We start from the raw sequence: 26602 nt of genomic DNA on the forward strand, positions 1-26602 counted from the left end.
TTTTATAAATCAAGAGAAATCAAAGAAAAGTCGATGCCTTCATAATATGACTCCTTTAAATATGGCATTCCAGACAGTAAAGAAAACGAATGACCAAAAGAAACTTTTATTTTCATTTGCCTTGGAAACAAAACAGAACACCCCCTTTTGTTTTAATTTGACACTATGGTCTGTCTTGAACTGGTTTTATTTTATATCTTTGCACTTGTGTAAAGAAACTTCAAATCCGGTAGTTTTCCCCAGTCCACAAACATATGTACATCTGTTGTCTGTAAGTGCCTCACTTTTTGCCATCGAGAAACAACACGACTGAACAAAACAAACATGCAAACCAAAAAGTAATTTAGCATGCAATTTCAACATAAAAAACTAAACATGCCATCGCAGTGGCTCATGGCATCTGTAGGTGGTTCTCACATGGAGAAATGGTCACTGATCGGCGGTTTCTCTACCCACTGGCCGTAGCCCTTCCTCTCCAGGTAAGACTTCAGCACACTCTTTGCTTCCTGGTACGGCTTTGCCATCATTGACGTTCAATAAAAAATGAGATGGTCAATGTGGTCAAGCGTGACGTCAGCTTTATCACAACGTAGGAATGCATGACTGATCAAAATACAGCTGAAACTGTGTTATGGCTTTGTGTGATTATCAAATCGCAAAGACTGCAGTTTAATTAAATAAATACATGTATTTCGTGTTTCTGAGTGAAGTGTGGCACCGTGTTCATTTACACACAAGCAGTATTACGCCAAAATAAATCTTGATGGTTTAACATTTGACAAAGTGATTGACAGTCATAAATGTTAGTACTGTAATTTTACAGTTATGCTGTAAAATAAAATTATTATATTATTTTTCTTAAATACATTTTTTTTATTTCACAGTAAAATATTAAAATACTAGTATTTCTTATTTTGTTTATAATTTTTATAAAATATTAGTAGCAATCATATCTTATCACATGTTCCAAAATGTTCCTATGAACGATATATAAATGACCATATGCACAAAAATGTTCTTCTCTCTTTGCCCTTTATAATTTTCAGGAAATCATTATTATAATGTAATTTGTGATTATTACGTCATTAATAAAAATGTGTTAAAATGTTGCACATTTATTCATATAATTATTAATGCACATTGTGACTGCCTATTTATCTTTACATTTTCATAAAAAACATTAAGTTAATTGCAAAACTGGTATATATGCACCAAAAATAAAAAAGCATGCTTATCACTTGACATATGCAAAATAATATTTTCACGTCAATTTCTGCTTTTATTAATCCCGATTTGTTTCTCACTTTTGATGTAGGATAAAATCCATGGTATTAAGGATCGAATCTAATTGTACATGCTTTTTAGAAAGTAGGTCCCTGAACATTTAAAGAATAAAAATCAAATGATTGCCATATCTTAAATTGCAATTTTTTTGTAAGAAAAATCGCAATTACATTATTGCCCCAAATCATGCAGCCCTTCCTGAATGTAAATAAGGAAGAATGCCTTACTTTGGCCTCTCTGTAGGTCACAGCGGTGAGCAGCTCCTCTCTCTGGGCCTCTTTAGCGACCAAATTAAACCGACTCAACATCGCTGCTTTGCAAAGTCGGCTAGCCAAGGCTGGACTGCTCTTAAATGGAGAACTGAAACAAACACACAAAAATTAGCCTGAAGACATGCCAAGCTTATTAGTGCGACATGACTATCCAACTTAGTTTTAATGTTAAGATCGTTGTGGCTATTTGTAACTTGAATGGGCAAAGCTTCCAGTGTCATTCACTTTCAGTTATTTTACCTATAAAAAAACAGCGTGTTATTCTGCTTTATATTCTAACTGGTATTTGTTATCATAATATTTTAAAGAATTAGTTCACCTAAAAATACAATTTTCTGAAACTGTACTCACCTTCAGGCCATCCAAGTTGTAGTTTGTTTCTTCACCGAAACAGATTTGGAAAAATTTGAGCATGACATCTCAAACCACCAGTGGTTCCTCTGCAGTTAATGGGTGCCGTCGTAATGAGAGTCCAAACAGCTGATAAAAACATTTCAATCCTTAAATTATACACACACCTTGACATGACAATCTATCAATTAATGTTTTATGAAGAGAAAAGCAGCATGTTTGTAAGAAACGAATTCATCATTAAGACATTTTTAACTTTAAAGCACCGCTTCGAGCTAAAATACGAGTCCTCTATGGAAAATATTGTTTTCTTCACTGAACAAGTCATCTTGTCTGAATCAGGAGAGAAATATGCACAGATCGAGCATCATTTTTTGTAATGGTTTAAAATTAAAGCACCTTAATGATGGATTTGTTTCTTAAAAACATGCAGCTTTTCACTTCACAAGATGTTAATTGATGGACTGGAGTGGTGTGGATTACTTGTGATGTTTTTATCAGCAGTTTGGACTCTCATTCGGTCGGCACCCACTCACCGTGTTAAATTTCCCCAAATCTGTTCCAATGAAGAAACAAACTACATTTACAATGACCTGAGGATAAGTAAATTTTCAGCAAATTTCCATTTTTGCATAAACTACTTCTTTAATGTATTAATCACAATAATAAACATATTTGCTGGTAGCGCAAATACTTTTAACTCCGTCACTGCATTTTGTTATTGTTTTAGGTTTTTACCTACAGAGGCTAATGAATCAGAAGTCTTGCACGTTAACAGAAAATAGTCAATAGACGAATAACACTCACTCTTCAGTAGACTTCCCATCTAGAGCATTGACTACCTCCACCAAAAGGTCTCCATGGCTCCAGTTAAGGCTGAGGGATTTCTGGGAAGGGTGCGCGTCCGGTGGCACAGCTGAGGACACCAAGCTGATGTGTGGCCGGTAGACACAGTAGTACAAGGGAAGTGCTGAGGTGATGCCATCCACACGCTGGTTCACTGCCATCTCCATACCGCGAGTATCGCTGCAGCTCGCGTCGCCTAAGCAAAACAAGTACAAAATGCATTAACAGCAACTAAACTGATCATCATTGGGCTTTACTCCAACTTACCAATGAAGATGCTGCTCACGTAGACCGGCTCAATGAAGTGGCTCAGTAGCGCCCCCTGGAAGCCCAACACCTGCCACTGCATGATCTTATCGGTGGCCGACATACTGACCACATGTGAGCCCATCTGCTCATACGAGCTGGAGAACTTGGAGAAAACCTTCCCTTCCACAACCGCATGAAGGCCGATCTGATTATTCACCTCCCACGCAGAGATGGACAGAGGATTGAGGCGGCTAGAGAACAAAGACGACAACTGTCATTTAGCTTCAGAAAAGCAGATATACCATTTGTAATTTAAGAAACCTTATTTCTTCTTTTGCTTGAAAAGCATGTTCATGCCATACAGTACTTCTTCAATATAAAGGCCACAATGCATGCATGCACAAATGAAGAATTATATATGCACAAATGTGCATATATATAAGATCAAGATGGCAGCGCGAACACATCGCGAGGCTCAGTGTCTTACCAGATTTCGGATAATAGTGTTACTTTACCTGGTTATTTCATTCGTGTTCGCGCGATTCAGTTATGCGAACTACAGCTATAGTAAACAGTCACTTTTGGACATCAACAAACGGTGTTCCAACGTAGTTTTAGACCATCCTTTCGACTTCAGCGAACTCCCGCCGGAGCGACTGAGATCACCGCGGACAAGCGGATCACTCGCACCGACCGGAAGTGCTCGGCGTCAAGACCGTAAACAAAGACGGGGAAAGCGTGGAGGGCTGCGTGCTAAGCTAAGGCTAAATCCACATCGACCAGCTCTGCCCAGCATCTTCCTTGCCAATGTACGGTCTCTGATGAAAGTGAGTGAGTGAGTGAGTGAATGTGAGTGAGTGACGTGACATTCAGCCAAGTATGGTGACCCATACTCAGAATTCGTGCTCTGCATTTAACCCATCCGAAGTGCACACACACAGAGTAGTGAACACACACACACACTGTGAACACACACCCGGAGCAGTGGGCAGCCATTTTATGCTGCGGCGCCCAGGGAGCAGTTGTGGGTTCGATGCTTTGCTCAAGGGCACCTAAGTCATGGTATTGAAGGTGGAGAGAGAACTGTACATGCACTCCCCCCACCCTGTTTCCTGCCGGCCCGAGACTCGAACTCACAACCCTTCGATTGGGAGTCCGACTCTCTAACCATTAGGCCACGACTTCCCACTGAACAAGATGGACGAACTAAAGATCTGGACCCTCACACAGAAATGGCTTATGGACTGTAATGTTATGTTTTTCACTGAAACATGGCTCTGCAACGATGTCCCAAACAGCGTGGTGCATATGGATGGACGCTCTTTCTTCAGGGCTGACAGAGTAGCAGCAACCTCGGGTAAAAACAAGGGTGGTGGAGTATGCATTTATGTTAACAAATCATGGTGCACAGACTCTGTCATTGTTGATACCTACTGCTCTGATCTGGAGTTCCTGATTATCAAGTGCAGGCCATTCTATCTACCATGTGAGTTTACTTGCATTGTTGCTGCTGCAGTTTATGTAACTCCAGACGCTAATGCTAACGTGGCTATGAAAGAACTTTGTGCTGCTATTAGCAAATTACAAACTTTGCACCCGGATGGAGCCTTTATTGTTTCTGGGGACTTCAATCACTGCACTTTAAGATCTGTTCTCCCTAAATTTCATCAGAATGTCTCCTGCACTACAAGGGGACATAAAACATTGGACCACGTTTATACTAATGTGACTGATGCCTACAAAGTCACACCCCTCCCCCACCTGGGTCAGTCTGACCATCTCTCTTTGTTCCTGCTCCCCAAGTATACCCCGGTCATCAGATGTGTGAAACCTACAATAAGAACTGTTAAAATCTGGCTGGAAGGTGCAGACTCCACTCTTCAACATCAATTCCAGCACACAGACTGGAGTGAGTTTGCTGCCCAGGCCACCACAGACTCTCGAATTAACATTGACACTTACACCAACTCTGTCCTGGAGCACATCAACAGTTGTGTGGGCAGAGTGACCACACACAAAAAAATAAAAATTTTCCCCAATCAGAAGCCCTGGATGAACAGAGAGGTTCGCCTCCTGCTCAAAGCAAGAGATGCAGCCTTCAGGTCTGGAGACCGGAAGGCTTACAGCTCAGCCAGAGCCAACCTGAGGAAGGGTATCTGCTGCAGGCCAAACTCACACATAAACAGAGGATTGAAGAACACTTCAATTCTTCAGACCCCCGACGTATGTGGCAAGGCATACAATCCATCACAGATTACAAACCACCTAACACTGTACCCCCCCCTCCAGCTCTGCCTCTCTCCCTGACGAGCTCAATCACTTTTTATGCTCGTTTTGATAAAAAATAATAAGGAGATCTCCCTCAAAGCTGAACATCAGCCCAATGAACTGCCTCTCACACTCTCCACCTCAGCTGTTTACTCCACTCTGTGTAAGGTGAATGCACGGAAGGCAGCTGGACCTGACGGAATACCTGGTCGTGTGCTTAAAGCTTGTGCGGAGCAACTGGCTGAGGTCTTCACGGACATTTTCAATCTGTCCCTGGCCCAAACAACTGTCCCCACTGTCTTCAAAACCTCCACCATCGTACCAGTACCGAAGCACTCCTCTGCCTCGGTCCCTAACGACTTCCGTCCTGTCGCACTCACCCCCATCATTGCCAAGTGCTTTGAAAAGCTGATTGCATCCCATTTAAAATCCTGTCTCCCTGCTACACTAGACCCATTTCAATTTGCCTATCGCCGCAATAGATCAACAGAGGACGCCATCTCAACGGCACTTCACTCTGCCCTCACCCACCTGGACAGTCAAAACACACATGTGAGAATGCTGTTCATTGATTTCAGTTCTGCATTTAACACTGTAATCCCTCCCAAGCTGATCTCCAAGCTCAGCCAGCTTGGAATCAGCACATCCATCAGCAATTGGATTCTAGACTTTTTGACTAACAGACCTCAGTCTGTTAAATTAGATAACCTCTCCTCCTCCATCATCACCCTGAACACCGGCGTGCCACAGGGCTGCGTACTGAGCCCTCTCCTGTACTCCCTTTTCACCCATGACTGCGTTCTGTTTATGGCTCCAACACCATAATCAAATTCGCAGATGACACCACGGTGGTAGATCTGATCAAAGATGATGATGAGTCAGCCTACAGGGATGAGGTGCAGCACCTGGCTGTGTGGTGTGCCACCAACAATCTGGAACTAAACACCCAGTAGACAAAGGAGATCATTGTGGACTTCAGGCGGGCTAGTAGTCATGCACACACACCCATCTACATCAACGGAGCTGTAGTGGAGCGTGTGTCAAGTTTCAAGTTCCTTGGCATCCACATCTCTGATGACCTCACCTGGTCCCTAAAACACCTCCACCCTGGTCAGAATGGCACAGCAGCGCCTTTACTTCTTACGGAGCCTTAAGAAAGTTCACCTGAATCCCAGGATCCTTGTGGAATTCTACCGCTGTACCATTGAGAGCATACTCACAAACTGCATCTCAGTATGGTACAGCAATTGCTCTGCATCTGACCGCAAAGCACTCCAGCGAGTGGTGAAAACTGCTCAACGGATCACCGGCACCCAGTTAACTTCCATTGAGAACATCTATCACAAGCGCTGTCTGGGCAGGGCAAGAAACATCATCAAGGATGCCTCTCACCCAAACCATGGACTTTTCACTCTCCTTCCATCCGGCAGACGTTACAGGAGCCTACGCTCTCGGACTAGCAGGCTCAGGAAGAGCTTCTTCCCCGAGGCCGTGACCCTCCTGAACGCCACACCACCAATCTAACCGGCACCTACTGTACTTTATTACTGCACTGGTCAAAGTACTTTACATACATGTATTTGCACTACTCATATTTTGCAAAGATTGCACACTGTTCTAGTTATCGCACTGTAAACTAAGTTGTTACTGTACAAAGCACAGTAAACTGTTCTATAAAAATATAATTGCTCTACTGTTATTTTACATAGAATACATTTTAACAATACTTTTTGCACATTCATCCAACTGTATTTATTACCAGTTCTCACATTGCTGCTGTTCATAATGTGTACATATAATCCTACATTGCTCTGTTCATAATGTATATACAATCCTACACTGCATTCCTATTTATATTCTGTATATACTCTGCTCAGTACTGTATATAGCAACCCCACTGTACATTCTGTAAATCATAGCTTCACTTACTCTGCACTGCTGGTGGTTCATGTGTTTCTCTGTTGTGAACTTTTTACAGATTTTTCTTCAAAAAATGTAATAACTTTTATATTGTTAGTAATATTTCAAGTCTGAAGCAGCTAAGCTTTACTTTTTTATCCATATATTATTATAATTTTTTTTTAAACCATGATAATCAGGTTTCTGAGGAACATTTATTTGTTTATCCCTCAATCATCACTGTATTGCACTGCATTATGTTTTGAAACTAGAGAGCTTTGATGACAAAACTAAGCATTTACAGTTCAGAATCTGCAAAATGTTCATTATTTTACCAAAATAAGAGGGATCATACAAAATGCATGTTGTTTATTTAGTACTGACCTGAATAAGATATTTCACATAAAAGATGTTTACATATAGTCCATAAGAGAAAATAATAGTTGAATTTATAAAAATGAACCTGTTTAAAAGTTTACTCTTAAAGGGGTCATATGAAGTTGCTAAAAAGAACATTATTTTGTGTATTTGGTGTAATGCAATGCGTTTATGCAGTTTAAGGTTAAAAAAACACATTATTTTCCAATATAATGTACATTATTGTTTCTCCTCTTTGCCCAGCCTTCTGAAAAATGTCGATTTTTACAAAGCTCATCGGTCTGAAAAGTGAGGTGTGCTCTGATTGGCCATCTATTCAGTGCGTTGTGATTAGCCGAATGCCTCAAGTGTGTGACGGAAATGTTTCGACCCTTAACATACTATGCAGTCTCCCAGGCCAGCAGCACAAGACTCAGTCCAGCTGCTCTGCTAGTGCACATCCCATCATCAGTTCTCTTTTAGCAGTTCAGTCAATGAACTGATACCACATACTCAATAAAACATTAAACACACATATTAATCATCAGAGGGAGCGTAAGGCACGTTTATAAACCGAATAACTTAAGTTATTTGTGGATTAGTGTGTACTGGAGACGCGAGCCGTTTCAAACGAATCAGTTCGATTTGGTGAACTGGTTCGAACGGTTCACTAAGAAGATCCGGTTAAATAGAAAGATTCGTTTGTGATCCGGACAAAACAAATAAAACCCATTACAAACGAGGCATTTGTTGCATCCAGTGGGGACATAATTACTGATTAAAATGACTTATACTGCCTTTTTATGCGTTGCATTGCGTATCATGCTGCATAAACTAGGCCTGTGACGATAACTGCATTACCACGTTAATTAGATGCCAACCGCGGTGTTGAGGTCATCACCGTACTTTTTTTTTTTTGCTAGTGAAAGTAATATAAATGCTTATATAAAGAGCACGCTCACACAAAACAACAGAGAACAAAACAGCGTTGGATGAAGTAGATTAGAGCCCTGCACGGGTTTCAAATGTAGACCCTAGCCAACCCTTCCAAAAGAATTATATACTACTGTTTCAACTATTAAAATAGTCCAGTTTTGTATGTAATGGAAAAGTGATTATATTTTGTTTCGTTTTTATTATAAAGTTAATTTAGAAAAACGTTTGGAGCATTTTTTTGTTCGTTTAATGTAAGTTTTTGTTTTTTAAAATAACCAACAAACCACCAGCAGAAAACAATTAGATCATAACATACTATTTATCAATCAATCCATCCCTAACCAACAATAACTACCCTATTAAAATAGAATCTATAGATATAAAACAGTTCAAGCATATCACAAAGTTAGTTTAAACATTTAACCTAGATAAATGTGCTCTGTTAGACGCATATCCAATCGTTTGTGCGGAGAGTGGAAGCTGCAGGACACGGAGGCCCAGGGCTATCACTTGCAAAATAGGCAGTCATTTTTGCTCATAAGGGTAAGAGTAATACGTCATTCCAAACTGTAAAGGTCTACTTTTGTTTGTGTACACTCACAATGTCAACAGAAGGTTGTACTTTTATAAAATAAATAAAACAAACACTTTCTGCCGTCTCATCTTAAACAAGAGCGCTTCACAGTGATGAACCTAATCTCAGGGAATTGCCTCACAGGCATGATGGAAATATATAGAAAGCTATAAATTACTACTTTTAAACGCAATAATTCAAATTGAAAATATAAACTCTTTCATTGTGTAATCCGTGCATTTCTCTCTAAAGGCACATCCAATGAGGAGATGGCAAGTCTTTTTTTTTCATCACCATAATTGATGGATGTCTAAAATATAAAAATAAGGAAAGGCCTAAAACAGGCCCGATTAAAATCTGCGTTTTATTTTATAATTCTGTACAATTAAAAAATAAAACACAAATTATAATGGCATATATGTAAAACTTTGTCCTTTAATTGTATAGCTGCTTATATATTCTGATTTTTATGTTGCTCTGTTTTGAATACCTAATGCGTTTTGAATGCAATTTTGTCTGATATGTGAATATATTTATTAGCCAATTTTTTTTTAATCCATACAGCAAATGCTTTAAAAACAGCTTTTATATATGGCCTGTATCTCAGGTCAGTCTGAGCGCTCATGTACAACGCACAGTGCATACAGCCATGCATCTGCAGATGCCACTGTTCCGTCATGTGTTCAAGGGGCTGCTGGAAAGAAAGAAAAAAAAACAAAACAAAAAAAAAACCTTCCCGCGCAAGGGAGAGGGACAGTCCATTAAACATATGGAGGGAGGGGGGTGGGTTATTTTGTGTGTGTGTGATTTTTATTAATTACCAGGCTAGGTTTCAGTATGTCAACAGATAATGTTCAATAAATACACAAAAACAAACCAATCCGTTCCCCAAAAGAATCCTTGCAGACACTGAAGTCGCAAGGAATTTGCAGGAAGAAGCACTTGATCTGTACTCTGATCCGCTTTTTTTTTTAATTAAGTTAATTTAGAAAAACGTTTGGAGCATTTTTTTTTTTCGTTAAATATAAGTTTTAGGGTTTTTTTTTAAAGTTACGACCAAGCAGCAAGCTGCAGACAGTGAGCTTATTTGATCAATTTAGCCTTCTAAAATCATCATGACTAGCCTAAAATAAAATCTATAGATATAAAACAGTTTAAGCATATAACAATGACTAAATTCTAGTCATGTCCTCTTTTGTAAGGCCAAACAAAGTTTCACTTCAACGAAACACAGCGACTCCACAACATGACAACAGAGAGAATAACAGTTATGCCTTCTTTCTTTGCGTGAACATTTGGCGGGTGTTATGCAAATCTTCCCACATAGTGATGTAGACATGTAAGCCATTTTAGGAGGGCGTGGTTGACCCTTAACTTTTATAAACAATATCTCTTTGGATTTGAGACTTTAGTCTTTGCAACTTTACAGATCTTCTTTATGCACCAAGATCCTTTAACTCAAAAGATAAAGGAAAAATTGAAATTGCATCATATGACCCCTTTAATACTGTGTTGTTACCTGAATTATCCACAGCTGTTTTTTTTGTTTAGTGATAGTTGTTCATGAGCCCCTTGTTTGTCCTGAACAGTTAAACTGCCTGCTGTTCTTCAGAAAAAATCCTTCAGGTCCCACAAATTCTTTGGTTTTGCTCACTGATGCTCCAGAAGGAAAACCCATGCATTAAGAGCCGGGGGGTGAAAACTTTTGAAGAGAATAAAGATGTATAAATTTTTCTTATTTTGCATATCATATTTTTTAATTTAGTACCACCCTTCAGAGGCTACAGAAGTTAGGGCCAGTTTTACTAAGCGGGGCAAATTAGCACAAGAGCGCAATTCCAAAACAGCACCAATGGGAGGGGAAATTTTTGATTAGAAAGTAGATCTGTTTTTTGGGGGTGATTTACTAACAATGCGCAAATTAAAGAACACAAATCTCATTTACATATCGACCAACGCAATGTACAAACCAAATTCCAAAAAAGTTGGGACACCGTACAAATTGTGAGTAAAAAAGGAATGGAATAATTTACAAATCTCATAAACTTATAATACTGGCTCATTTTGGATTTCATGAGAGCTACACATTCCAAAAAAGTTGGGACAGGTAGCAATAAGAGGCCGGAAAAGTTAAATGTACATATAATGAACAGCTGGAGGAATAATTTGCAACTTATTAGGTCAATTGGCAACATGATTGGGTATAAAAAGAGCCTCTCAGAGTGGCAGTGTCTCTCAGAAGTCAAGATGGGCAGAGGATCACCAACTCCCCTCCATCTCTGATGGTATGGGGTTGCATGAATGCGTGTGGCATGGGCAGCTTACACATCTGGAAAGGCACCATCAATGCTGAAAGGTATATCCAAGTTCTAGAACAACATATGCTCCCCCATCCAGACGTCGTCTCTTTTCAGGGAAGACCTTGCATTTTCCAACATGACAATGCCAGACCACATACTGCATCAATTACAACATCATGCCTGTGTAGAAGAAGGATCCGGGCACTGAAATGGCCAGCCTGCAGTCCAGATCTTCACACCCATAGAAAAACATTTGGCGCATCATAAAGAGGAAGATGTGACAAAGAAGACCTAAGACAGTTGAGCAACTAGAAGCCTGTCTTAGACAAGAATGGGACAACATTCCTATTCCTAAACTTGAGCAACTTGTCTCCTCAGTCCCCAGACGTTTGCAGACTGTTATAAAAAGAAGAGAGGATGCCACACAGTGGTAAACATGGCCTTGTCCCAACTTTTTTGAGATGTGTTAATGCCATGAAATCAACTTATCTTTCCCTTAAAATGATACATTTTCTCAGTTTAAACATTTGATATGTCATCTATGTTGTATTCTGAATAAAATATTGAAATTTGAAACTTCCACATCATTGCATTCTGTTTTTATTCACAATTTGTAGTGTCCCAATTTTTTTTGGAATAGGGTTTGTACCAAGCGCAGCACAAGTTAGCGAAGTCGTGATTAAACAAAGAAATAAATAAGCCACAGTACAATGAAAAGAACCGGAGTCCAAAAATTGAAGGTTTGCTAGAAGTTTTAATAGATCTGGTATTGCGTGACTCCTTGTTGGGGTTTCAAAGTTATCTTTAATTTCCTGAAGCAAATTAAAAATAACATGGCTTGGCAGACGATATGTTAGAAATGAATAATGTGTTCTTCTGGCATTCCAAATAAATTAATACATGTGGAAAAAATCCTCTCCCTTCTACCACACGCTCTCTGTTCTCTAGCAACAATAACTGCAGCCATTTTAAGCGCAATATAGTTTAAGACATGTTTTTTTTTTTAGGGCATTTTTGTATGATCCCTCTTACTTTTGGTAAAATAATTAACATTTTGCAGATTCTGAAACTTTTGACCTCCACTGAAAATATCACCCTACTAAAACATTATTGGAAATATAAACTGATATTTATATAATTTTATGTAAGTATCTGCTATACTGTTATAAAGATCTCATTGATTTACATTACAATCAGAATTTTATCTTGATGTCTCAGATATGTTGCTAAATTTGATGTAAATAGCCTCTGTTTGTGAGTGTACATACAGTTGAGACGGTATCTGCGCTGCTCCTTTGGGCAGTTGGCTCAGGTAGAGGTGTAAAGTGAAGTGATTTTTGAGGCTGAGGAGTTTCGTGGTCTGGTCCTGCTGAAAGACTGACTTTTCCTCCAGAGCACTATTCTTACTGAAGAACAGCAACAGGTTCCTGTACAGAAACCTACGGCACATTCAAAACAGATTTAAATTCCATACAATAATAATAATTGTGAATAAATATTGTGAAATATTATTACAATTTAAAATAATGGTTTTCTATGTGAATATATGTTAAAATGTAATTTATTCTTGTGATCAAAGCTGGATTTTCAGCATCATTATTCCAGTCTTCAGTGCCACATGATTCTTCAGAAATTATTCTAATATCTAATATTTAATAATAAAAACATTTATTATTATTATGCATGTTGAAACATTTCTTTAGAAAATGTGATAAATGTTTTGATTCTTTGATTAATAGAAAGTTCAAATGAACTGCATTTATTTGAAATGGAAATCTTTTGCAACAACATAAAAGTCCTTAATGTCCCTTTTGATCATTTTACTGCATCCTTGCTGAATGGAAGTGTTCATTTCTTTCAGAAAAATACATTTGAGATGTATATGTTGGTCCTTCACCAGCCGGTCCAACACATCTACTTGCAATAAATGCTTTTTCCAAACACTGTTTCATTTCAAGAATCTAAGAAAAAGCCTTTAGATCAAAGGGTTTTTTAGATCATGAGAAAACCAAATTTAGTCAAGTGTGTCCAAACCTTTGATGGCAGTGTTAAAAAAAGAGCAAACCACAGTTGCAAAAGACTTTTTAAAAAGAGTCAGATCTTCTCTGAATTGGCCATCAACAAACATTCATGAATATGATGACCACCTGTAACTATAAATCCCACTTACCTCATTAATGATCTCCGCGCGGTTACTACTGCATGTGAGTCATGCAGGATTCTTCCTGTGGGTGCTGGACTGGATTTGGTATTAGAACTGCCTGTGCCAAGAGCAACAACCTCACATCCAGCAGCTGCAGACGAAACACATGGCACTAGGGATTAGGTCAAAACAAATGAACACTAGCTAATGGACTTACAAGAACACTAACATCAGCAAGTTGTGCTTGGAAATTTTGTGTTGTGAGTTATACACCAAAGTGTAATAATTAGAGATTTCAAATGCATCAGTATACAAGAAAATAACAACAAGAAAATATTACAAATGCCAAAAGTCCACTCTAAAATAAGTATTGTGAAGAACGTTAAGTAAATGTCAATGCTTGACGAAAAGTCCAATATTGTGATCGTTTTATCTATCACTAATGCTTCATTTACTGTTTTTGACAGTATTGTAAAATATCTTCATAATTCAAAATAACTGTTTTTTATTTAAATATCTATTTTAAAATTTAATTTATTTCCTGTGGTGGTGGAATTATTTTGGTAAGAATTATAAGCAACCATAGAATCTACTTTATACTTATAGAAGGCCTAACATGTGACTGTTTTCTTCAACACCAAAGCTTCATTTATTTGATTAAAAAAATAGTCAAACAGTAATATTGTGAAATGTTACAATTTAAAATAACTGTCTTCTATCCTGTGAAAGCAATGCTGAATTTCAGCATAAGACCTGTTGTGTGTGTGTGTGTGTGTGTGTGTGTTTTTAATAAAAGTGTCAAAAAGAGCCCAGTTTAAAACTGAAAAATGCCGGAAAAAGTTTTGTGAATGCCTAACATGTGTTTTCTTCATCTGATCACTTTCAAACAAACTTATCAACAAACACAAGCTATTTAGGGAAATCTAACCGCCACTTGGGAATGTCTACCAATTCCCTTCCTTTTACTGTAAATGTTTCCAAAAACAAGCTTTCCAACCAGGGTAAGACCTCTCATTACCTTCCTTGGCCATTTAGTTTGTCTAAAATTACACAGCAGGACGCACATTTAAACATCCTGTGGATGTTACCTATATCACTATGAATCTTCCAACTTCAGACATTTCCTGTGTTTTAGTTTATTTGGTTTAGCTTCAGAATTGCATCAAGATAAAGAAAAATGATGAAAGGCTCAAAGGAAATCATTTAAGGACTTCCTATTGCGGCATATTTCTATATTTGGTGCAACATAATTTAACGTCTCACTGTCTATACTAAGAGTTTTACTGTGGAAATTCCAACCTACTGTCATAACTAAGTGCCCCAATGATGTTATAAATACAAGGAACAGGTAACATTTGTTTATTACATTGCATATGAACAATAGAAGTCTCTATTACAGTCAAAAGTTCCCATAAAGCTCTGCAGGAAGTACTATTTTCCAAAACGTCTTGTGGGAAGTGGTTGAGTGTGAACGAGACAAGATCATTCTTCACACACACTTGCTCTAGTCATGCTCCCGTCTGTCCCATTGACCTCTTCATGCCTTACATATCTTCATTCATCCCTGTCTGAATTCTCTACACATCCTGTCATGCAGGGTTCCCACACCTTTTGACCAATGAAAATCCATGGCTTTTTCATTTATTTGTGAAATAAGGATAAGGATTACTGTGATAAGCAAAGATTCGCATTTGGATGTCACGTACTAATCACTGGAATTAATTCAATTTAACAGTTACACTTAAACAGAGTTTCTGCAGATTTTCTGAAGGTAAAATTAAGACTTTTTAAGACAGAGCAAAAAAAAAAAAAAAAAGTAAAAAAGAAATCAAATTAAATGCAATATGTTAATATGTTTTCTTAATGAGCTGTGTTAGCAACACTTCAGAGAAAATTTCCATGACTTTAATTAATTTTACAAAACTGAACTGTTCCCACTAACACTAGAATATGGAAATAACTTTCGCTGCACCTTCTGATCACACTGTCTTGTTTTCCAGTGCAAATGTCTAAAGATTCTAAATCAAGAAACATTTACTTAAGAAGCAAAATGACAGAAGAGAAGTAGTCTTGTTTTAAGAGAAACTGATCAAAATGAAGTGAGTTTATAATAAAAACACTTTAGAATAAGAGTCCATTAGTTAACTACTTAAGTTAACATGAACTAAGCAAGAACAATCCTGTGCTTGTTGACATTAGGTAATGCACTGTGAATTAGCATGAACTAACAATGAATAACTGTATTTTCATTAAATAACATTAACAAAGTATTGTTCATTGTTTGTTCATGTTAATTAATACATTAACATTAACTAATGGAACCTTATTCTAAAGTGTTACCCAAATATCTGCTAATTGACTAAAAAAAAAAAATCTATTTCATTCAAAGGGAAAACAAGCTGTCATTTCCCAACGACAGATATTAATCACTAACATAATCAATAACATACAAAATTCCATAAAATTTTTCAGAAAAAAAAACTTTATTAAAAAATGAAATACTAACAATATTGGTTTATTTGAACTATTTGAACTCAGAGGGAGTGTCAGCCATGTTAAAAAAGTTAACAGCTTAAGTCATTTGTGGATTAATGCTTATTGTTGACGCGAACCGTTTCAAACGATTCAGTTGGATTTGGTGAACTGGTTCAAGAAGATCCGGTTACATCGAGTGATTCGTTCGCGAACCGGATATCACTAAACTGCAGTGTTGTGAACGCGCTCATAACAGACCCGGGAGAGAAGTCAATGCTGAAGTTTTTGATATTTTTGGACCATAATGTATTTTCGATGCTTCAAAAAAATTTCTAACGCCCCTCAGATGACACATGGACTACTTTGAAGATGTTTTTATTACCTTTCTGGACGTGGACAGTATCAGTACATACATTCTCAATGGAGGAACAGAAAGCTCTCGTGATCTAAAATATCTTAAACTGTGTTCCGAAGATGAACGGAGGTCTCACGGGTTTGAAACGACATGAAGGTGAGTCATTAATGACATAATTTTCATTTTTGGGTGAACTATCCCTTTAATGATTTTATCTCATCCACCTGCAATTAATCAGAATATTTTGTTTTTTTTCACCCGACCTGTGGATTATCCGCAGCACCTGCAGATTTAACCATCATCCGCACATCTCTAATATATATATATATTACATGTCTAAAAATACATGTCTGTAAAATAACCAACAACCTCCAGAAAGCTGAGGTGATGCTCTGACAATCTACAGTCTGCAGGAGACTTTGACACAGAATTGCAGAAGCTACACATCAAGATGCAAACCTCTGACCAGCACCAAAAATAGAAAGGCAAGATTCAAGTTTGCAAAAAAGCTCGAAGTTGAGCCAGTAGAGTTTTGGAACTGAATTTTATGGACAGATGAGACAAAGATTAACCTTTATCTAAGTCAAAGCAAAAGTGTGGAGAAAAAAGGGAACTGTAAATGATCCTAAGCATACAGCCTCATCTGTAAAGCTTGGTGGAGGTGATGTCATGGCATGGGCATGCATGGCTGTCTCCGGAACAGGCCCTCTGAACTTTACTGATGACTTAATGTATGATGACGGGAGCAGAATGAATGCAGAAGTGTACAGAAACATCTTGGCTACCAATGTTCAAGAAAATGCCACCAGACTTATCAGAAAGCGCTTCATATTGCATCAGGACAATGACTCAAAACACCCTGCCAGTTCAGTCAAGGCCTTTATCAGGGCAAAGAAATATAAAGTCTTAGATTGCACCAAATCAATCTCCAGATTTACATCTGATTGAACATGAATTTCCCCAGCTGAAGGGAAGACTAAAGGCAGCAACAGTTGGAATCAGGGCTTGAAAATTGAAAAAGAAAATCCAATCGGTTCACTCAATCAATATTTTAACGTTTCTGTTCCTGCGTTCCTCTGTATTATTATCGCTCTGAAACCGGTTTGCCTATAAAAAAATACTGGTTATTTTATTTCTGTTTTTTTTTAACCTTTTCTTTGCCTATAATAATAATAATAATAATAATAATAATAAACAATAGCCTAATAATAATGATAAAGTACAGAATTTTCTACTCAAAAAAGAAAAGAAAAAAAAGGAAGAGATCTGGTATCTTAACCCGCTGCGCTTATACACAGCATCATCTTTTCTAGTATTTTGGCCAAATTACAGGCTATTAAACAAAATAAAAAATCTGTTAACGCTTTAAAGACATTAAAGTATTTTAAGATATTTACAAATGTTTGCTGCATTGTTAAAAAAATGCTACTCGCATAAAATTGTTTTGAGAGGGAAAAAGACATGTCACATAGGCTCATGTCGCATTTTATTATTATGGTTCATTCATGCCAATAAAACAAAATGTTTAAAACATTATAAACACCATAGTCGAGACGTATCTGGACTATTTTTTTATAGGCTTTATGGACAGATAAGTTGTGAAGAGCTGATCTTCCAGAATCTGGCAGTAAGTTTTAGGAGCTCATTTTTATTCCATCTTCTATCCTGAAAAGTCTGTCTTGCAGGATTGACTAAATATGAACTCCTAAAACTTACTGCCACAAGAGGATGTGGTGTTGATCCTTCAAGAGTCACTCACAACTTATCTGTCGATAAAGCCTTTAAAAAAAAAAATAGTATATTTTCAGCATACTTCAGCATGTTATTCTTATTAAGTGAGTGTAATTTTTTTTAATTTTTTACCCAAGCAAAGTCTCTGAGAACCTGACACCTTGTAATTCTGGAGACTCCAGGAAGGTTGCAGTTCTGGAAAATGATGGGGCTGGAGACAATGTTTCCTGATGGTTTTACACCTAATTCTTCACATTAACTCTTAAATCTTTTGCACTTAACGTGTCTTCTTCTCCACCTGTTTTTCTGACCTCGCTGACCCAGTGTGCATTTTGCAGTCCAATGTTCATGTCTTAACTTTGCAATTTCTGTATTGCATTAGTTTTGAATATTTCTCATGGGGATTTAATAATTTTTGACTTTTCAGTTTGAGATAAAGCTCTTTTTTGGCTCATTTTATCTGTAAAAGAAAACATGCCTATATAAATATAAATGATTAAATACAAAATGAATAGTAGTTTTTAAGATTGATGTGGTTTGGAATTGGTAAAATGTGCTTGGAAAAAAAATATCAGAATATCAACGTGCCTAATAATTATGCAGGTGGTGTATGCACAATATTTAAAGTGTTTGATGTTGCCATTGTTGTAGAGAGGAATCTCATGAAAAATAAAGGTTATAACAATCTGTCTGTGTCACATTTTCCCTCAAAGTAAGGATAAGTAAGGGACAATGAAAGGAAATCAATTACTTTTTTGTTGAAACATGGTTTTTTAAGACAATTATTCAAATTTACATAAACGTAACAATCTATGCTTTGCTTATGCTTTCTCAAAGTCGATTCTCATCACTGTATTAATATTTAAAATAAAATAATAAAATCACTATAAATCAGCATAAATTCAAGGTTGAACAACAAATGTTGAATAAATAATTTTAAAAAGTACTTTTTGCATTATAGCAATTTGAATTTCTTTGTTGTAGTAAAAAAGGCAAAAATGCAAGAAGTATAATAGGTTAATAGGCTTTAAAAAATTGTTTTGATTTTGGAGTAAACATGAGCCTAAATATGTTGTTGACCTATTTTTTTGAGGTTCACCCGAAAGTTCTGACGATGCAGATTCTGTGCAAGATAGATTATTAGGTGACAAAGAACACCTTTAAATGTCACATGACTTGCAAATCTGTGGTCTGACATCCTGTACATCTGACTTACGAGACAGCATGACAAATGCAGCCACTGTTCCGCCACAGCCAGAGAATTCTGGGTAACTGTCCATTAGCTTGGTGTACATCTCCCTCACCACACTGGGCACCTGATCCTTAATGGGATTCTTTCTTTCTGCATTAAACCAACCAGAATGAAATTGTTAGTCACGTTCACAAACATTTCCAAATCCGACATTATTAGTTGCTCTGACATCAGAGTTTATTATGGCTAAAATATTTGCGCTTTGAATATAGTTGTTCTTAATTGGGCCATTAAACACATCCAGACTTGAAAAACTCATTTACCAATTACAGCTCTTCCAGAATGGACTTCTGGGATTGTTGAGTCCTTCTCTCTTACTGGCAGTGGAGGTGGTCCTTCTGGAAAAAAAAAATTAAACAATAAAACACTTTGTGTAAGGCTTGTGAGTAAGGCTTGTGCAAAATGCATGGGCATTTGCTGAGATATTCATAACAGTTTAACTGTAGATGATTCCATTGGCACAAGTCCAATCAAGATCAAACGGTGCAGGACTTAACGTTTTGCACTCAAAGTTTAACTATTCGGGTTAAGGGTTTGTTCAAATCAACAAGTAAAATATAAAATGCAAGTAATAAAATGTTTACTGGCTTTATGCAATTGCAATAGAAAAAGACTAAAAAGATGCAATAAATAAGATTGCAGCACCACCCCAATGTGTGAATGTGTTGTTGTTGTTTTTTTGCATTAAAAAAAATGCTGCACCCCCACCTCAAACAGGAAAAAGCTTCACCACGGTTTCAGTGACTGTGGGTCTGTTTCGATGGGAGGGAGAACAGCGAGGATGTTCTCTTTCATCTGGGGAAACTTTCACATTGCATTTCGAAGTTTGCATATTTACACTAAAAATGGAACGGCTGACTAACTGCTTGCATTGATTCTATGGAAAGAAAGCTTACAAAACAGACCATTATTGAATAAACAATATAGCAGCAATCTAGGGTTAAACCACATAGCTGAAGTCAGGTGTTTCACCTTTTGTTTTATTAAAAACAATATAAATATCTAATCATTGGCAATTGATAACGGTCAAAACTATGTTCAAAATAAATTTGATATATATATTTGAAAGAAACCTCTTCCACTCATCAAGGCTGCAATTTATTTGATAAAAAATACAGTAAAAACAGTAATAATTGTGAAATATTATTAAAATTTAAAATACAAACCCGATTCCAAAAAAGTTGGGACACTGTACAAAAATTGTGAGTAAAAAAAGGTATGGAATAACTTACAAATCTCATAAACTTCTCATTTTATTCACAATAGAATATAGATAACATATGGCAAATGTTAAACAGTGAGCAACATTTTGAACTGTCATGCCAAATATTGGCTCAAGTTTTGGATTTCATGAGAGCTACACATTCCAAAAAAGTTGGGACAGGTCGCAATAAGAGGCCAGAAAAGTTAAATGTACAGATAAGGCGCAGCTGGAGGACCATTTTGCAAAGATATTAGGTCAACTGGCAACATGATTGGGTATAAAAAGAGCCTCTCAGAGTGGCAGTCTCTCTCAGAAGTCAAGATAGGCAGAGGATCACCAATTCCCCCCAATGCTGCGGCGAAAAAAATATGTGGAGCAATATCAGAAAGGGAGTTTCCTCAGAGAAAAACTGCAAAGAGTTTGAAGTTATCATCATCTACAGTGCATAATATCATCCAAAGATTCAGAGAATCGCTGGAACAATCTCTGTGCGTAAGGGTCAAGGCCGGAAAACCATAATGGATGCCCGTGATCTTCTGGCCCTTAGACGGCACTGCATCACAGGAATGCTACTGTTTTCTCTGGGCCAAGGCTCATTTAAAATGAGACTGTGGCAAAGTGGAAAACTGTTCTGTGGTCATGATGAATCAAAATTTGAAGTTCTTTTTGGAAAACTGGGACGCCATGTCATCCGGACTAAAGAGGACACGGAGGACAACCCAAGTTGTTGATCAGCGCTCAGTTCAGAAGCCTGCATCTCTGATGGCATGGGGTTTGCATGAGTGCGTGTGGCATGGGCAGCTGTACACATCTGGAAAGGCACCATCAATGCTGAAAGGTATATCCAAGTTCTAGAATCAAAATATGCTCCCATCCAGACGTCGTCTCTTTCAGGGAAGACCTTGCATTTTCCAACATGACAATGCCAGACCACATACTGCATCAATTACAACATCATGGCTGCGTAGAAGAAGGATCCAGGTACTGAAATGGCCAGCCTGCAGTCCAGATCTTTCACCCATAGAAAACATTTGCCACATTAAAACGAGGAAGATCTGACAAAGAAGACCTAAGACAGTTGAGCAACTAGAAGCCTGTATTAGACAAGAATGGGACAACATTTCATATTCCTAAACTTGAGCAACTTGTCTCCTCAGTCCCCAGACGTTTGCAGACTGTTAGAAAAAGAAGAGAGGATGCCACACAGTGGTAAACATGACCCATCAAAATGTCTCACTTTTTATGAAATGTGGTGATGCCATGAAATTTAAATTTGTAACTTATTTTTCCCTTAAAATGACACATTTTCTCAGTTTAAAACATTTTTGATATGTCATCTATGTTGTATTCTGATATAAATATTGAAATTTTAAACTTCCACATCATTGCATCAAGGCTGTTTTTATTCACAATTTGTACAGTTGATCATAAATAAATCAAACAAATTTAAAATAACTGTTTTCTATTACAATATATCTAAATATGTAATTTGTTGCTGTAATCAAAGCCGAATTTCCAGCATCATTACTCCAGTCTTCAGTGTCACATGATCCTTCAGAAATCATTCTAATATGCTGATTTGCTGCTCAAGAAACATTTCTAATTATCAGTGTTGAAAACAGATGTACTGCTTCATGTTTTTGATGAAACAGTGACCCTTTTCTTGTTCAGGATTAACTGCTGATGAATGAAAAGTTCATCAATTAAAACAGCCTTTATTTTAAATGTAAATCTGATAACCATGTAAAAGTATTTACTATTTCACTTTTGATTAATTTAATATAGGCTTGTTGAATAAATTAATTTCATTTTTTTTACTGACCCCAAAGTAGTATGCATACATATAAGTGACTAAATATAAATGTGTGTTTGTGTATGTATATAAATATAAAAATGTATTCATTCAATTATGATTCTTTATGAATAACATACTATGCATTTCAGAATTTGGCAGAAGCTTTTATCTGACTTGCAACGTGCTCAAATTTAATCAGTTCATTCAGAATAATATGAATTTCTGTTTTCTATTTGGTAGTAAGAGGCCTAAAATCATTATTTGATCATTACCAGAAACATCTGAAGGAATCCCATCATTTTCTAGACTTGCAATGAGCTCTTCAAGGGCCAGTTCAGCTGCTTTGGCCCTGGCTTCTTTCTTTGTGATGCCCATTCCCGTCTTATACTGGACTCCATCAATCACAGCACAGAACGCAAAGTAAAACCCTGTTATTCCTGCTGCTCAGACACAAAGGAAAGAAAACTTGAATGCACGAATGAACTGGACAATGCATTACATAAAATCAGGAGGGATATCACTTACTGGTGGTAACAGTCTCTTTCATATCCAGTTGAAACTGCAGAACCTGAGATAGCTGATACAACGCAGACACTGGGTGCGTATCTCCTCGCTTATATCTGTCAATATGTTCACGGGGAAGGGTTTTCGGTTTAGAATCTGCAAAGGACACAAAAGTGGCAGTGGACATTATTAATATAACATGATGTGACTGTAAATACATTCTGGAGCTGATAACAACATCACTAAGTCTAAACAACAAATGCATGTTAATGCAACAAATGCATGTTCCTGATGCAATTGTGTTTGATTCATTGGTGCAGTTTTCCAAATAAAAACATGTCTTGGCCTAAATTACTTTCATTTTTGTCTGAGGCCACCAATTCCTCTAACCCTTCACTCGTACAGAAATACAACACATTATGCAAGTAAAATAAGATGCAAATGTCATTTAATGTTGACTTTAAAACACACAAAGTCATTTGTCAATGGAAATACATTTTTAACACTCTTAATTGGCCTTTTTATTTAGAATTTTAGTCCTAAAAAAGCTGAAGAAATTAAAAAAGGTAGACTAAAACAAAACACAAAGCCTTAACGCTTAACTGATTTTGGTGGCGGTGCTCAATGGTTGTCCTGGAAGACATTTGTTGTTGTTGATGTCACTCAAGTCTGAGAAAGGTGGATGGGATGGGATGTTTGTCCAGTGGTTGTGGGCCATGCTGGACCCTCTTGAGGATGAACCCCTCATCATCATCTTCATCTAACAGCTTTAGAGACAGAAATATAACACAATAAAGTTAGACAGCAGTTATTAGAAAGAAAAATAAACATATACAGGCAGTGTTTACAGGAAAATTCACATCACAAATCGTGTAAATGATGTAATATTAGTCTGTAATTCCTGATTGTTTTTAGAACGTAATGACGCTGCTGTTTTTAGAACGCTGATAATTAAACATAGAAGAAGAGCGCGTGACTCTCCAGTTCTTCTAACTACGTTTAAATCGCATGTATTAATTCCCAAACTCGCATAAAACTCATTTAGTCATATAACGTTAAACGCAGTAATGCATGTGACATGTTAGTGCGAAATAAAAAGGAATTTAAGTGAAATAGCGCCGATTAAGACGCTAGTCACGCTGCTAGCACGCCTAATCTAGCTCAACTATACAATGGAAACAAACTTGTATTGATGCTCATTTTTATAACCGGTCACTAAAACGCTAAATTTTAACATTTTATCTTCAAACAAACACAAACACATGCTAATTCATATGCACACACGCCCACGCACTTACCCTGAACTATTCACTCACAAGTCACAACACAACTGACTCTGACGCACAATCACTCACACACACTTGATAGATAGATAGATAGATAGATAGATAGATATAAATATAGATAGACAGACAAACACATATAGATAGATAGATAGATAGATAGATAGATAGATAGATAGATAGATAGATAGATAGGCTATGTATTTTAAAGTAGATATAAAAATATATAGATAGATAGATAGATAGATAGATAGATAGATAGATAGGCTATGTATTTTAAAGTTGAGATAACATTTTATTTGCATCCTATTTTACTTGCATTATGTTTTGCAGTAAGTGGAAAAGAGCAACTGGTGACCTCAGATGAAAATGATTTAAAAACTAATTTTAGAAGTCATATCAGTTAGAAACATAGATTTATCTTTTTCACACGTTAGATGCTACTGGAAACTGCTGGAAGAGGTTTCTTATACACAATAATTTTCTTGTAAAAGCTCAACCACAAAATTCTTTTTTTCCATTAGTGACACCCCAGTACAAGACCCGTGACTAAAAGTGAAAGTGATGGACTGTGAAGGTCACCAGGAAGTAGCATTTACAATCGGTTGAGTGTTTAGGGACAACAAAGGGGTTTTTAAACAGTTACTCATAAATCGATGAGTTTTCCAGAGATGCATATGACTCAACACTCTGTGTGTGTGCAACAGGAAAGCTATAGGCCTGTTTTTCATGCTCTAAAAATAGAAGACCTTTATTAACCACGAAAAAATGCAATGTTGACATCAAATGAAGAGGAAACAAACTTTGCATGAGCCACATACTTAGATTTTGAACTACTTCAGAGGGGATTACAGTGTAATCGGTTGCCAAAAAAAAAAAAAAAAAAAACTGATTATTTTATTTATTTATTCAGACATTTATCCAGTCAGTGATGGCTAAAAAAAAGCTCAAATCTAAAATGATGCTGATTTATTTAACATTTTTTGGTAACTACAAAATTCTTTATTCATTAGTGTCATAGTTTTGATGACTTAATCTAGGTATTATCTATTTTATTCTGTGTTTTTATTTTATTTTTTATTTATGCACAATGCTTCACTTTATGAAATTATGTTTTGTTTTAGTTTTTTCAAAAATACATTAGTCACTGTTAGAAAAATGGGCAACCGATGTAGAGTTAATTTTCATTGTTTATTTTAATGCATAAATGAGCAGTGAATCCCAGTATTATTTAATTTTCCTCAGCTCAGTGGAAACATCTGTGGTGTTTTTGACGGTGGAGTCCTATGGTGAGCAAAAGAGAAAGACATCCTACCTCAAAGCCCACACACTAATATTGATGCCTGGAAATACCTCTATCAGAAAAAGACGTCACCGATATCATTCCTCTAACTTCTGTTTCCATGTAGACAGAATCCTGAATCTGGTCTCAGGGGTTTTTATCCTTGATAATTTAGCTAATTTTCACATGCAATAATGGCCAAAGGGTGTTTCGCAAGACCACGCCGAGTCTAGATGCTCAGGGAATGGTGTGCAATGACACACATGTAAAGTACAGTGTAGGTGTTGGTTTGACACACTGTGATTCATGGTTTACTCAGTAATACAGTAAAGACAAGCAACTTTGTTGATGGGTTGCAGATATTATCTTTAATCTAAATTTATATACATTATGTAGGAGTACTTATTCCACTTATTCAGCAGTCATTGACAAGCTATTTGATAAGATGTTTCAGACATTTCAGCTTTTATGGCCAACACCCCAACTAGTGGAAATCAAACCAACAAGACATTTTCTTGAAATCCAAGCCAGTTATTATAAACATCGTTACACTTTGAAGTTGAAACAGTTCCTTGGCATCTTCTTTTTTAACATGTCGACATGTGCACTAACGCCGGAAGACAGAAAAACATGTCATGGCCAAGACACTGGAAAAGTGCCCATACATCTAAACATCTGCGTAATAAGCAGAACCGCCAGCAATGACATAATGAAATCTAACCTTTGATATATTTCATAATGATACACTATAGAGCTGTATAATGTAAGATATTGGACATTTATTTAAAATGCATACAGTATTAATAAAATTAAGAATTTATTTCAGTTAATAACCCTTAGTATTTGACATATATGGCACACTGTGTGTTTACTGGTATATGGTTAAAACGCATTCTCATTATCCAAATCACTTCCAGTAGAGCAAATATTGTCCCTCAGTAAAACTCATTTCAGACTCTAGTCAAAGGTCCATTTAAAGAAAAGTCTGTTCAGTTGGCGGCCATATTTGCAATGCCTTCGACTATTTTAATAGGGAAATCTTAAAAACTGCTTGCCATATTCATGTTTAAGTATTATATTTCAAATCAGCAACATCATCTGACATCAGCTGCCCCATATTGTTCCTTTTTCTCAAATAACCTTAAAAAGCTTAGGCTATATCTCTGTCTTATATTTTCATGGCATCCAGAGCTTCTAACAACTGCTGCAGTGACACCATGACTTTACCAATTGGCGATTGGC

The 26602-nt window shown here is 36.9% G+C and overlaps 1 protein-coding gene across 1 annotated transcript; it reads right to left on the reverse strand.

Annotated features, from left to right (window-relative positions):
• Positions 1–145: 145 nt before the first annotated feature.
• On the reverse strand, positions 146–24154 carry LOC109089584 (adenosine deaminase domain-containing protein 1-like). Its single transcript, XM_042737949.1, has 12 exons — positions 24094–24154; positions 23399–23562; positions 22817–22951; positions 22564–22731; positions 19556–19630; positions 19257–19382; positions 13507–13630; positions 12605–12775; positions 3021–3253; positions 2715–2949; positions 1513–1644; positions 146–528 (listed from the first exon to the last, which is right to left on the reverse strand). The coding sequence occupies exons 2-12, from the start codon at positions 23553–23555 to the stop codon at positions 414–416; spliced, it is 1671 nt and encodes a 556-aa protein (XP_042593883.1). The 5' UTR covers positions 23556–23562; positions 24094–24154; the 3' UTR covers positions 146–413.
• Between the last annotated feature and the right edge of the window lie 2448 nt (positions 24155–26602).

The sequence above is a fragment of the Cyprinus carpio genome, chromosome B14, assembly GCF_018340385.1.
Source record: "Cyprinus carpio isolate SPL01 chromosome B14, ASM1834038v1, whole genome shotgun sequence".
NCBI lineage: Eukaryota > Metazoa > Chordata > Actinopteri > Cypriniformes > Cyprinidae > Cyprinus > Cyprinus carpio.